Source organism: Prionailurus bengalensis, chromosome C1 (assembly GCF_016509475.1).
Source record: "Prionailurus bengalensis isolate Pbe53 chromosome C1, Fcat_Pben_1.1_paternal_pri, whole genome shotgun sequence".
Taxonomy (NCBI): domain Eukaryota; kingdom Metazoa; phylum Chordata; class Mammalia; order Carnivora; family Felidae; genus Prionailurus; species Prionailurus bengalensis.
This window is the reverse complement of record NC_057345.1, coordinates 71,828,519-71,841,930: the sequence shown is the minus strand read 5'-3', so window position 1 is coordinate 71,841,930 and position 13,412 is coordinate 71,828,519. Positions and strand designations below refer to the sequence as shown.

The 13,412-nt window shown below is 41.1% G+C and overlaps 1 protein-coding gene across 4 annotated transcripts in view; it reads left to right on the top strand.

Annotated features, from left to right (window-relative positions):
* MCOLN2 (mucolipin TRP cation channel 2) overlaps positions 1–13,412 on the top strand; it is a 56,948-nt gene that overhangs the window by 19,682 nt on the left and 23,854 nt on the right. For all 4 annotated transcript variants that reach the window (XM_043575456.1, XM_043575458.1, XM_043575459.1 and 1 more), the window contains exons 3-6: positions 4,804–4,977; positions 6,794–6,947; positions 11,446–11,521; positions 11,628–11,724. In XM_043575456.1, the coding sequence (XP_043431391.1) occupies positions 4,804–4,977; positions 6,794–6,947; positions 11,446–11,521; positions 11,628–11,724 (501 nt within the window). The remainder of the gene's footprint in view (positions 1–4,803; positions 4,978–6,793; positions 6,948–11,445; positions 11,522–11,627; positions 11,725–13,412) is intronic.

The following is a 13,412-nucleotide window of genomic DNA, read 5'->3' as shown; positions in this document are numbered from 1 at the left end:
TGTTATCCATGTAAAGATGTTTATAAAGATGTTATTTCTGGAGGCACCTGGGTGGCTCAGTCGGCTGAGTGTCCGACTCTTGATTTCCGCTCAGGTCATGATCCCAGGGTTGTGGGATCCATGCTGAGTATGCAGCTTGCTTGAGATTCTCTCTCTCCCGCTGTCCCTCTCCCTACTTGCTCTCTCTCTCTAAAAAATAGAAATTAAAAATTAAACAATATTTTTTAAAAAGATGTTATTTCTGGAACACAAAAATAAATACCTTGCTAAAAATACCTTCATATAGTCTTAGAGATGAGAGGAAGTTCCTGCTGTAACTGAAGTTGCATCTTTATTCTGTGATCATAAAGAGGGTATTTCACTGTATAACATGCTTTCAGTGCATCAAGTTTTAGGGTAACCAAGTTGCTTTAAAACAAACAAGCTTAAAAAAACCAACAAAATTGAGATACAGGGCCACTGTTAAATGTGTATGCTTGACTTTCTCCATTTAAAATTATTTTTCATTTTAAGTCTTGGTCTTGAAGTCTTAATTTTGGCATCCTATAAAGTGGGTGCATTATTAGTATTACATGGAAGAAGGAGAGATAATGTCCCCTGTTTCATTTGGTTAATTTTAATTGTTTCCCACTTTCTTCTCTGGCCAAACCAGCTTTCCATTCAGCTTCTTGGTCTATTAATGTTACTAGAACTCTAGCTTATCCAGGCACAGAACATCACCATCTTTGACTTACCTTCTTTGTCCTGGTATCTATTAAATCCCCCGGATTCTTCCTTCAAAACCGTGTCAGCTTATGTTTTGCCACACTCACTATCTTCTCTCTCTGGCACAGACTCTTCTCTTGTTCATTTAAAGTATGTTTGAAGCACAACCTGTGCTGTGTATTCTGTTGGGAATACAGCTGTCAATACGTTACTGTTGCTGAGATGTAACACGTGGTGTAGCCTTCTCCATATGCCAGGCACAAGTGCTTTATGTGTGTTAACTCATTTCATCCTCACCGCAACCCTGTGAGGTGGGGTCAGTTACTGCAGGCTTCTTGTGGGTGAGGAAATGGGGCCAAAGAGAGGAAGTAACCTGATTGTGACCATTCCGTTGGTAAGTGGTAGAGTCGGATTGGAGCCCCTTGGTCTGACTCTGCAGTCTGCATTCTTATTCTCAGATTGTTTTTATTCCAGACATGGGTCCTGTTCTCATTGTGCAGTCTAGGAATACAGGCAAGTTAACCAGGCTGCTTCCAGACTTTGTCTTATACCTCCCTTTCTTACCTACATACATACCAGTCTGTTAAATGCTAATATCAAATGAATTCTTCTTAGAATGCCTTCATTGGGTCACTCTCCTGCTCAGAAACTTTTGTGGTACCCATTTCCTGCAGAAGAAAATCTTGACTGTGTAGCTTGAAATTTAGATTTCCACAGTCTCCTTCAACTTGCCCTTCCAATGGGCTTTCCTCTGTTGTTTCCTGCCCAGATCCCAGCCAGGTGGATGCACCCAGGGATTCTCATCCCTGCCCTGTTTGCTCCACCAAATCCAGAGTGGACTTTTCTCCATCATCTTGCAGGTGCCATTGGAAGTCCCCCACCAGTCTTGCCTGACCACTCAACACGTGGCTTTCCTTGGCACACTAGTCTTGCTGTCTATCTCACTGCTTTCACTTTTAGGAGACTGTTTCTGGGAACTGATGGTTTACTTATTGTGTGAGTGTACCCTGTCTCCCCTGACAAAGTTGAGAGGGATTCAATTCTTGCTCCGCTGGAGGATCATTCTAATAAGTTTTGCTACCTGGGTGATATCTAATTGGAGCAGATTTCTCAAATACCTTTCTTTCCTTCAAATCCCACTTGTCCTTCCTCCTCTTTTTCTGTCTCTTAATACTCCATCCTCAAGTCTAATGAGATGGGTGGCATTTTATCAGGGTTGATGAGAAGGAAACCTTTTTTTTTTTTTAAAGACATTCCTATTCTGCGTTCTGCAGTAATTTATAACCTTCAGAGAGGTGTTCACATTCTTTTGCTTGTTCTATGCTTTCCCTCCCATATTCTTTGTACATTATTAGAGCAATATCTTTTTTTTTTTTAACCTGGTACAGAATATTTTCTCCTACACTCATTTCACAATCAGGTCTTAAATTCATAATTTTGCCAGGCTGCCCTTAATGTGTAAGAATTTTTCTGACTTATATCATAGTTTCAGCAAATCTTAAGGGCTAGCTGGTGGGGCTATTTTTCTGTCAACTATTTTCTGTCAACTATTTTCTGTCAACTATTTGACCAATCGCGTCATCTCCTTACTCTTGCTCCATAGGGAGGGTAGGGTTCTGCCATAGCAGGACTGGGACTTATGATCTCCTCCCTAGGGTTTCTCTTCTCTACTAAGAGACGCTTTGAAAATCCCAACCTTAACCTGATGCTGGGCCACATAGGTGGATCTTAGCTTGTTCTCTGAATAATAGAATGGAGGAGATTTCTTGTTCCCGATGCCAGATGGGAGTGGTTCGTGTTCTCTCATTCCCAAAGTTGAGTTGATGAGCTTGGAGTTTAAATAAGGCGGTAGCTTAAAAAGGCAGCAAATAGTATGCCACATTCTCGGTCAAGTTATCCATTCCCCACACAATGTGTGTGTGTGTGTGTGTGTGTGTGTGTGTGTGTGTGCGCGCGCGTGCGCTCACGCACATGCATGTTTAAGCTTCAGTCTGAGTGTGGGAGGATTGGGTTGAATATCCCTGCTTCTAGAGTGAAGTTGGCAGTATCTCCGTTTGAGAAGAAGGGTGGCCAGGTGGTCAACAGGATGAACGTGGAAACCTAATAGATGTATTTGTATCCTCATTCTGATACCTTCTAGCTGTTCCAACCTGGATAAATTCCTTGACTTCAGACTTCACGTGTGCAAAATGGGATTATATTTATCAACGGATTCAGTATTTGACTCTGGCATCGTGATGGGTACTATTCCAGTTCCTGAGTAGAGGGGAAGAAAAGAAAAGAAAAAAAAAAAATCCTGTCCTTGTGGAGCCCAGTGTAATATCCTCCTCATAGGGCGTTGGATAGTTAAGTAAAAAAAAAAAAAAAAAAAAAAAAAAAAAATTAAAATGTAAATTTTAGGCACAGTCCCTGGCACTCAATGGTAAGACCTGTTATTCAACACTATGCAACTTGATCTTGCTCACATTGTATCCCAGCTCAGCACAGAGTAAGCAGTCGTCAGACTTTGATTGAAAAACTTAATTCATGTGTGTGTATACCAGTTTTGTTTTGTTTTGTTTTGTTTTGTTTTCATTTGTGTATCAGTTGTTAGTAAAACTTTGAAACAATCATGTGTGTATGGGTTCCCTGGTTTACTTTCGGCTTTCAAAAAGCAACCTGACCTTTTCTGGCATCTCCTACGGGCACCACTGACAGATGTCATGTGCTCAGAAAAGCCTTTAGTTTTCCATTGCCTGATTTCCAGCACAGGTTGGATGAGGTGGGGCTTCTTTTCTGATATTTTCCTTAGACTGGCTGGGCTTTAACAATTGCTCAATCCTTTGACTTAGTATTTGAGGAATGTGACCTGGTGAGGCTCAGATACTAATGAGTGTCATCTAAGTACATTCTCAAACAGTAGTTGCAATTCTGGGAAGCTAGCACCTAAATTCTTTTCCATAAGAAGAGTCCCAAAGACAAATTCTTCAATGGAGGGAAATTGCGTAGTGTAGTCAAGTGACTTTGGAGTTAGACCTGGCTTTCATTCTAGTCAGGTGCCTTAGGGCGATTTAATGTGGCTCAGTCTCAGTTTCCACATTTGTAAAGTGAGGATGACCACCTTATCTTGTGTTAGCAACTGAGATAGGGCTTGTAATGCAGTTAGTAAAGTGCCTGGACTATAATAATTGCTGAAAAATGGTAGCTGTTATTTTTAATTATTCAGCCTTTCCAAAAAGTCAGGCAAAATTTAAAAGCTAAAAAATAAAAATCACTAAAAAACAACGTGTACGTTGGCAGATGCAGATTAACGTTTGTTTCACCTGAAAGATTCATGAGTTGATGTCTTGTTCAGAGCCACGCAGTCTGTCATATCCCACCATGGGGTGACAGCAAATAACAGAAGGGCCACAGTCATCTAGTCGAATTGCTGAAGAAACCAAGTCCCAAGTCGTTTTGGGTATTTGGTGGGATGAAGACTTGGGGCAAAATTTTTGGACTTGTATTGTCTTCAAAGCAGATGAGAAGATGAAGTGAGTAGATGGGGAAGGATGTGGGGGACAGGACTTATGAAGGTTTGACTTCTGCCATTGCATGTGTGTGCACGTGCATGCGTGCATGAGAGGGAAGGAGAGGTTGTTGATGTGTGTAGCTGAGTGTGTAATTTCCTGGGTTTTTTTGGTAAACACTTACTGCCTGCTAATTGTCCCCACTTATTGGACTCCAAGAAAGGCAGGGAGAATACATTCCCTCCTGATAAAGAGAGAGAGCCCTTGGTGCCCACGCTCAGGCTGGGATACAGCATAAGGGAGAATAAGTGAGAGTTTTATCCCCAGAAGGTGGGTGCTTGGTGACAGTGAATGGGTTTGACCTCAGGGAGGTAAAACAATCCCAGTGGTAATTTCCTCTAATTTTACACTATTTTGAATTGCTGATATAGCTTGACGAGGTTGTTCTTCTTTGGGACTTGTATTTTGACACTAACATAGTTAGTAAACACCAAAGCAGTGAGATTTTTCTTGCTGATGTTTGGGGGGGGGGGGGATGATAATAAGAATGCATTTGCCTGCCCTGGTAAATGGTAAAAATTAGATCTTCCTATTTGATTTCCTTTTCTAGCTTGTTCGTTTTGGTCTAAGTAACCAGCTCGTGGTTGCTTTCAAAGAAGAGAACACTGTTGCTTTTAAGCACTTGTTTCTGAAAGGATATTCTGGCACAGATGAAGATGACTATAGTTGCAGTGTGTATACCCAAGAGGATGCCTACGAAAGCATCTTTTTTGCTCTCAGTCAGGTAAGAGTTCTGTTGGGAATGACTTACGCTTTAAGAATATGTTGACACTTGACCTTGTTGTTTTAGCAAAAAATAAATAAATAAATAAATATATATATATATATATATATATATATATATATATATACATACACACGCGCACACATATATTAAAATATTCTAATTTAAATTTTTCAGCCTGTCAAAAAATGTTCATTGCTATTTCTCCAGCTACATTTCCACACAATACCTTTTGCCTGCGTAACATTTTTCTTAAAGGTGTATGTTTTTTATTTGTCCCTTTATTCCCACTACTTTTGGGAGATTACTCCAGTTCAAATAGCCAAGAGTAGATTTATAATCTCAGAAGATTTGATGAATGAGGTACCAAATGTAAGATTCTAGGATCTCGGTTTTGATGTCTTACCCTTAGTAAGCCTAGCTGAATCTTATGAATATGGAGTAGGATACGATATAGTTGTATCTAACCAGGTATTGAGAAACCAGATTGATGGACCTTGAGGAAAGCATTTAGGAGAGAGAGATCGTTAATCTTATTTTTTCTTTTTCTCATTCAATAAATATTTGGGGGCTTAGTATGTACGAGTACTGTTCTAGACACTGGGAAAACATCATGAATACAATGAACAAAAGCCCTGTTCTTATAGAACTTAATTCTGGAGGAGAGAGCCACACAAATGAAGTGAAATAGGTAGCCACTGAATGCTAGCTGCCTGAAAACACCACCTGGAAAACATGTTGGTAAAACTGAGCTTGTTGACGGAAATACAGGAGACACTCCCTTGACTACTCATCAGTGCCTTGGGTGAAGAGGGCAAAGTCCAAATACAGATTTTGAAGTCTGATTTAGGGTGAGTCTTTCAATGTGAGGGGAGAGCTCTATTAGAATTGGCTAAAGACAGGATGCAGTGGTTTCAGATCGGTGGACACAACAAGGTGAGGGTTTGTGGGGAGAGGGGCATGGTTTCAAAGAGTCTTGGAATTAATTAGATTAGATCTTCAAATTGATGATCGGTCTAAATGAGTTGTTTTGGATGTTCCTGAAATAAACAATAGAGTTATTTGTAGCTGTTATGTTCCTGGACAAAAGTTTCCTGGAATGATAGAGACATGTTAATGAAGCCCTGTTAGTGCAGATAGGCCGATGGTAGCGTCCTGTTGACGAGAGCTACTGTAAGTTCATGTAAGATAATGTAAGTTGTGTTCATTACTGTGAGCTGTGGGGTGTGGATGGCTTGGGTCCTGAGTGGTATGTCAGAAAGTGATAACTGCTGTGAAATAAAGCAGAAGAGGAGACTGGCAGTGCCTGGTGGAGCCTGTGTGCTGCTGATGGATGTTTGCAACTTGCACTGGGTAGTAAGGGAAAGGCCTGGCTGGAGCGGTGATATTTGACTCAAGATCTGAAGGAGTGAACCAGCAGTTAGATAACACAGGGTTCTAGGCAGAAGGAACAGCAAAGGCCCGGGCAAGAATGTGCCTGGTGAGCTCCAGGAACCGCCTGGAGGCCAGTGTGGTTTTCTAAGGTGGGGGTTGGAGCCAGGGGACAGTAGTCTGCTGTGACGTCAAGGCACCTCACTTTGGCTCTCAGTGAGGGGGGAGCCTCTGTCGGCATGTTTACTTGAGTTCTGAGTTCCGTGAGGCAGGGTGTTTCCTGCCCAACCTGAGAAAATCACCCTGTGGTATTTTACACGGGGGAGTTCCATTGAGGACTTTGATATACACAATTTAAAATAGCTAAAAGTGTATTCCATATGTTGTAACTTCTGATGAAACTCTTAAAAGCTCATAAGTATTTTTATTTCACTATTTTTAATAGTATCATCAGCTAAAGAACATATCCCTGGGGACCCTTGGTTATGGAGAAAACGAAGACAATAGAATTGGCTTAAAAGTCTGTAAGCAGCATTACAAGAAAGGGACCATGTTTCCTTCTAATGAGACACTGAATATTGACAGCGACATTGAAATAGGTAATGTGGTGATAATTTCATTTATATGCCTTTATCATCTTCTGTGGTAAGAATAAACATCCCCTCGTGTGCTGACAGCTCAAATGGATCAACTTTGCTTCGCTAAGCTAACTAACATAGTTGGGGCTTTAACACATGCCTGCAAAGGGCGCTGCCTCAGGAAACTGCAGGTTTACTGCCATAGGACCGGGGAGCATTTATGGAACTTCTTGGTACAACTCAAGATTGTTGGGGGGGGTGGAGGTGGGGGGGGGGTTGAGGTAAATGCATAGGTGTTTCCTGTTTGTTAAGGTTTTTCCCTCCATGAGGAGGCAATTAGGCTTTTGGAAAAAAAAATAAGAGTCTATATTTATAAATGAAATAATGCATGTTAAAATGTTTGGTGCTCTTGCTATTATATGTTAAATACATTCATGTTCTTCAAAGATGAATTGTGGTTAGCAACTCATTTTCTCTTTTAGGAGATGACTTGGCAAAAAGTCAGTATCTAATCAAGTAGAAGTATTTTGTGCCATTCTGTTAAGAATTTAAAAGCACATCATATGTAAATGCAAAGTGGTTGACTTAAGACTCTGGAGGGGGGGGTGGTTGTCATTCATTTAACAAATCTCTGCTGTATACTTACTGTGCCCAAGGCACTTCCTGTTTTATGTACTGGGGTTATGTGCTACAAAGATTGATCAGTCATGACTCCTCAAGAAGTGAACAGTTCTGGAGGAGGGGTCCTAGGAGCATTTTAATTGTGAAATGGTTTTATGAAAAAGAGAGTATCGCACGGTTCATTTGACCATACTTCCTACAATCCAATTTAGGGCACTTTGGTAAAATAATAGAAGAACACCTCTATAAAACAGAGGTTCTGAGGGATGCCTGGGTGGCTTAGTCGGTTAAGCGTCTGACTCTCGATCTCAGCTCAGGTCTTGATCTCAAGGTCATGAATTCAAGCCCTGCGTTGGGCTCTGCACTGAGTGTGGTGCCTACTTCAAACCAAACAGAGGTTCTGAGTCTGTTTCCACAGGCTTCCTTTTCAGAAACTCTTCATGAGTAAATTTGTCCCATGCTCTTGACTCTGAAGGAAACAGACCATAAGCCAGGACTATCAAAGGTCCCAGGTGGCTTTCAGAGATCATCAAGGTGTCAGTGGCTTGGTTCTGTGGCCAGCAGCCTTGAAACGCCCCTTGTCCTCTTAAAAATGTGTGACTTAATTAAGATGCATCTTACCACTATTTTCCAGTGATTCATATGCCATTTTCCTCAATTGATTTTTCTTGGAAAATTGATGAAAGAAATGTGGCCAACGTCAGTCTCAGTGGCTAGGCAAGACAGGCAGTGCCAGACAGCAGGATTTATTACCTGACCACTGGGCAGTAGTATCCTTGTTCATTTTCCTTCTATCAGAATATGAAGTAGTTTTAACCAAATGGAGAGAAGTTCGTTTTTAATTTGACTTTATTTTAAGAGAGACTGTTTTAGCAAGTTAGTTGTATTTTTGACTTATTAAATGTAACTTGTCAAAGAGAACCTTTTGACATATCTATTCAAAAGATGTAAAGAATATTCTTAAAATACTTGATACCGAATTTTAGACTTTCTTTTCTCAGACACACTGGAGGAAGCCTGCACATGATCGAAGTAGGAATTGAGTTAGACTCCATTGGTGAGGCAATTGGTGAGTTTGTATAGGTGAATTAGTTCATTGGTTCGTTGGTGAGTTTGTATAGGTGAATTAGTAGAAGCTGTTCTAGATTACCTTTTCATGAGTTTTGCATCATCTTTATTATTAAGATAATCATCCTTTGGTGTGCTCAGCCTGTATACCCACTTTCCCTGTGGGTCTATATTTAGTTGCATGATTGAATGTGCATTTCAAGCTAAGGGTTTCCCTTAATTCATTCTGTGGACATATCTTGCCTCTAGACCTGTAGCTTTATAGTTTAGCGTCACTGGGGGGACTGTTACAAATCCTGCTTTTAAAAATGTTTTTACAACATTTAGATGGCTATCATTCTAATACAATAGTGCTTCATTTTCTGTAACACAGCTTTTGAGTTTCTTATCCTGTCCTTTCTACATGTTCTCAGCATGAGGCATCATGACCATTTCATCATTTTCCTTGTTTTTTATTTTTCAACGTTTATTTATTTTTGGGACAGAGAGAGACAGAGCATGAACGGGGGAGGGGCAGAGAGAGAGGGAGACACAGAATCGGAAACAGGCTCCAGGCTCTGAGCCATCAGCCCAGAGCCCGACGCGGGGCTCGAACTCACGGACCGCGAGTTCGTGACCTGGCTGAAGTCGGACGCTTAACCGACTGCGCCACCCAGGCGCCCCCATTTTCCTTGTTTTTTAAAGAACATCTATAATCTGCCTTCCCTTTATCTCTGAGAGGGTTGTTATTTCATTCGCTGCAGTATTCTGCTCTGTAAATCAGGTTCTTTGAGCGATGAGGCTGCTACTCTAATACCAGTTTGTTTCCTTTGAGGTTTGATGTTTTTCTTAGGGCTTTTGCCATCTTTAGGGAAAAAAACCCTCAGTTCTTAGGTTTTGTTACTATCAGGTGTTTGGTGGTCTCATTAGCAATGACTGTGACATCAGGTCAGCCGGCCTTCTGAGAGCTCTGAATGTGTATTTAGAAAAAGTGTAACTCCAGAACTACAATAACAAAATTTGAATAACCAAATAGACTTTTATAAGGTGAATTTTACATGCAGTATAAAATTAACAACTGCTGTTGTATTTCTCTGAATCTAAGGTGCCATCAATGTTTTTTAAGACTCCTCTGTTTCAGAGAGGGAGACAAACCATAAGAGAAGAGACTGTTAAATACAGAGAACAAATGGAGGGTTGCTGGAGGGAGGAGGTAGGGGGATGGACTAAATGGGTGATGGGCATTAAGGAGGGCGCTTGCTGGGATGAGCACTGGGTGTCATATGTAAGAGATGAAAATAATACTAATAAAAAAAGACTCTTCCATTTTAGAAATATTTTAAAAGTGAAAAAAACAAATATCTTAGATTGAGTGAAATACAGGAGAAAAAGACCTAGGACAGTATCTGGCATAGAGATTTTGAACATGCTCCTTCTCTTTTTGGAGTATAGCCACTTGGCTCAAGTCAATTTAGTTTAAATGTTTTGTTTTCTTTTACTTTATCTTCAAATGAGAATGGTAAAGGTAGAAGGACCTTAAGTATCATCAGCCTGGCCTTCATTTTACAAGTGAGGAAACTGGTGCTCAGTCACGCTAGGTGGCTAAGCCAAGGTCATATACTGATCAAGTGATGGTAGGTCTTTGCTGCTCCAAAGCCCAGTGGGAGAAGATGCTTAAAGAATCAGCCGTCAAGTCTACCAAGATTCTAGAGCACTTTCTGAGTACCGGGCACTGCAGGAGGCCCGGCGTTTCCATTTCAAAGGCAGCAGGAAGGGGCAGCAACAGTCTGGGCAGGAGTCAGGCAGGCTGGCTTCCCACCAATTCTGTGTCAGAGCTCTGTGACCTTGAAAGGCGCTCACTGTTTCTAGACCTACTTGCTTTTCCTGCCAAGGTGTTGAGCTACACAATGATGAGACTATTTTTATGTGAGGTTCTTGGAATCATTCTTTTATAGTTAACAGCTCATAATTTGTTTTTACTTAAATAAAACATAAGTTTCTTTTCTCTCTTATTTTGGAAAGCATCAGACTTAACAGAAAAGTTGCAAAATAGCACAAAGATTTCCTTGTATCCCTTCATCTAGGTTTTCCGAAGGCTACCGTTTTACCACACTTGCTTTATCATTCTTCCAATGTATAAATATTTCTCCTGAAACGTAGAAGAGTAAGGTACAGACATGATGTCTCTTTACCTGTGTAATAGGCCAGTGTACATTTCCCCAAAACACAAACATTTTCCTACATAACCAACTTCACGTTCAAAAGCATGAAGGAACATGGATACGGCACTAAAATATACAAACGTTATTCACATTTCATCAGTTGTCCTATTCTTTATAGAAAAAGAAAACTGCCCACCCATGCCCCCCACCCCCACCCCATGTGCCCGTCCCACACACCCCCTGCCACTTTCCTGGTCCAAGATCACATAATGCATTTAGTTGTCAAATTACTTTACTCTCCTTTAATCTGGAGCAAAATAAAGTTCCTTAACTTTTATTTTTAAATGACCTTGACATTTTAAAAGAGTAGAAAATTCCTCACTGGATTTTTCTGTTTCTTTATGACTTGATTGAGGTTATGCATATAAGGCAGGAATACCACACAAATAGTACGTTATTTCAGGAGGAGCATGATGTCTGTTTATCCCCTTACTGGTGACATTAACTTTGATCACGTGGTTAGAGTGGTAGTTCCAGATTCTCTCCTGGAAAGTTACTGGTCTTGTTACAAAAAACACGGATTTTGTGGAGAGATACTTTAAGTACCCTGCTTCTCAGCACACTTCGCCCCACTCCTTTTAGCATTCGATTCTTGCCTGAAACCGTCTTTCTTGTTTCCTTGCCCTTAGATTGTGTTCACTTAGACCTCTCCACATACCCTCAGGAGTGGAAGAACTCGTCATTCTTCAGACTGGAATTTTATCGGTAAATACCTTTTTAAGTCTCACTTCCCAGGAGACAGGGATGGGGAAAGCAGAGTAGGGTAGTAAGACTATGATAATTTATATCTTGTAATATTTTTTTTATTCAGGCTCTTACAAGTTGAAATTTCCTTTCACCTCAAAGGCATTGACCTACAGACGATTCATTCCCGAGAGTTACCGGACTGTTACGTCTTTCATAATACGGCAAGTGTCTGTCTTTCTGAAGCTGGTTTTTATTATTTTTTCTCTATTCCTGTTGTAGATGCCAAGTGTAAAACACACCAGCCTGTATACATGTGTAGATGCAGTGGTGTTTAAAACAGCTTAATGACACATTCTAGCATTGTTGATCCAGAGACCATTATTTTTTTTTTTTTTTTTTTTTTATTTTAGGGACAGAGAGAGCATGAACGGGGGAGGGGCAGAGAGAGAGGGAGACACAGAATTGGAAACAGGCTCCAGGCCCAGAGCCTGACGCGGGGCTCGAACTCACGGACCGCAAGATCGTGACCTGGCTGAAGTCGGACGCTCAACCGACTGCGCCACCCAGGCGCCCCCAGAGACCATTATTTTGGAAAATGAAGCAAGCCCTTTCCAGCCTTTTAAAGCCAGATTTCCGGGCTGGAAAGAGGAATTTTCAACATTGGCTTTGACCTCTTACTCCCCTAATACATTAGAAAAAAAGTTTATGACAAGTGTTTTAAGTGTCTAGGATGTTTTTCCTATTTTCAAAGGAAGGTCTTTGCAACTATTGTAGCGAATGTTTTCAAACCTCAAGGCAGAAACTGCCCCCTTGATCTGAGGGCCAGTCTGCAAAGGCTTAGTTGTTGCTTCTTTTATTTTGGGAGAAGGTATGTGCAGTAGAAGAGAATGTGTTCGTATCTATGAGAATAACTTGCCTCCCCATTTCATGGGTTTCATGCTTTCTCTCCCTCCTTCCCTCCCTCCTTCCCTTCCTCCCTCCCCCCTTTATCGTGGGACAAAACTGAATGCTGAGCTGACAGTTGTTTGTGACACCCTTATAGCAATTCAGAGGAGTGCTCCATTCAACAACAATCAGTAGATACATAATGAGTCCCTCCTACGCACCAGGCATTGCCCTGCTGAAGAGGTGCAGTGGCCCTCAGGAAGCTTACAGTCTAGTGGAAGAGATAGACGGGAAAACAAATAAACAAAGAGATAAAAGTAATTATAAGTCTTGAGATGTGGTGAGGAAGAATGTCTCTGGCAGAGAAGAGCATGATTAAGCTCCCTGGGATGACTTACACATTACAAAACACATTACAAAATCCCCAAAACTCCTCAGGCCAAGAGCTCACAGGGCTGACTGTGTAGGTGATCTGTAATTAAATCCCCAAGTGCCTGCACATCTCTACACATAAGCCACGTTCTATGTAATCCAAGAATATCACTCGGACCAAACCAGAGGCTGGAGAATTAAACCTGCAGGCCCCATTTCAGTCCCTATGAGCTGTGAGCACACCTCCGCTAAGCCTGGCACACACGGGGCCTCATTCTCCCATAGGAAAGCCCCCAACATACTTCTCTCAAGCCTTAAGATACTCAGCACGTATCGCTTGTAAACCAAATGACAGAAACATAATGTGGAAGATTGAGGGCATTTGGAAATCTTAAATTCAGCCTGGAGCTTGGGAGCAGTCTGTCACCTCTGAAAGCATTATACGTAGCATTTGAAGCAAACAGAAAAATAGTTTCCAACCCTAGCAAAGACCTAGAATTTCATACCCAAAGGAGTAAGTTGAAGCCAATGCTTTAAAATTCCATTCAGTATCATAAATGAGATAATTGTATTCTCTTGTCAAAGACTGGTGAATCTTGTTTTTGTTCCTGGGACTAATGGTTGTTGTTTTGCTCCAAGATTTCTCTGAACC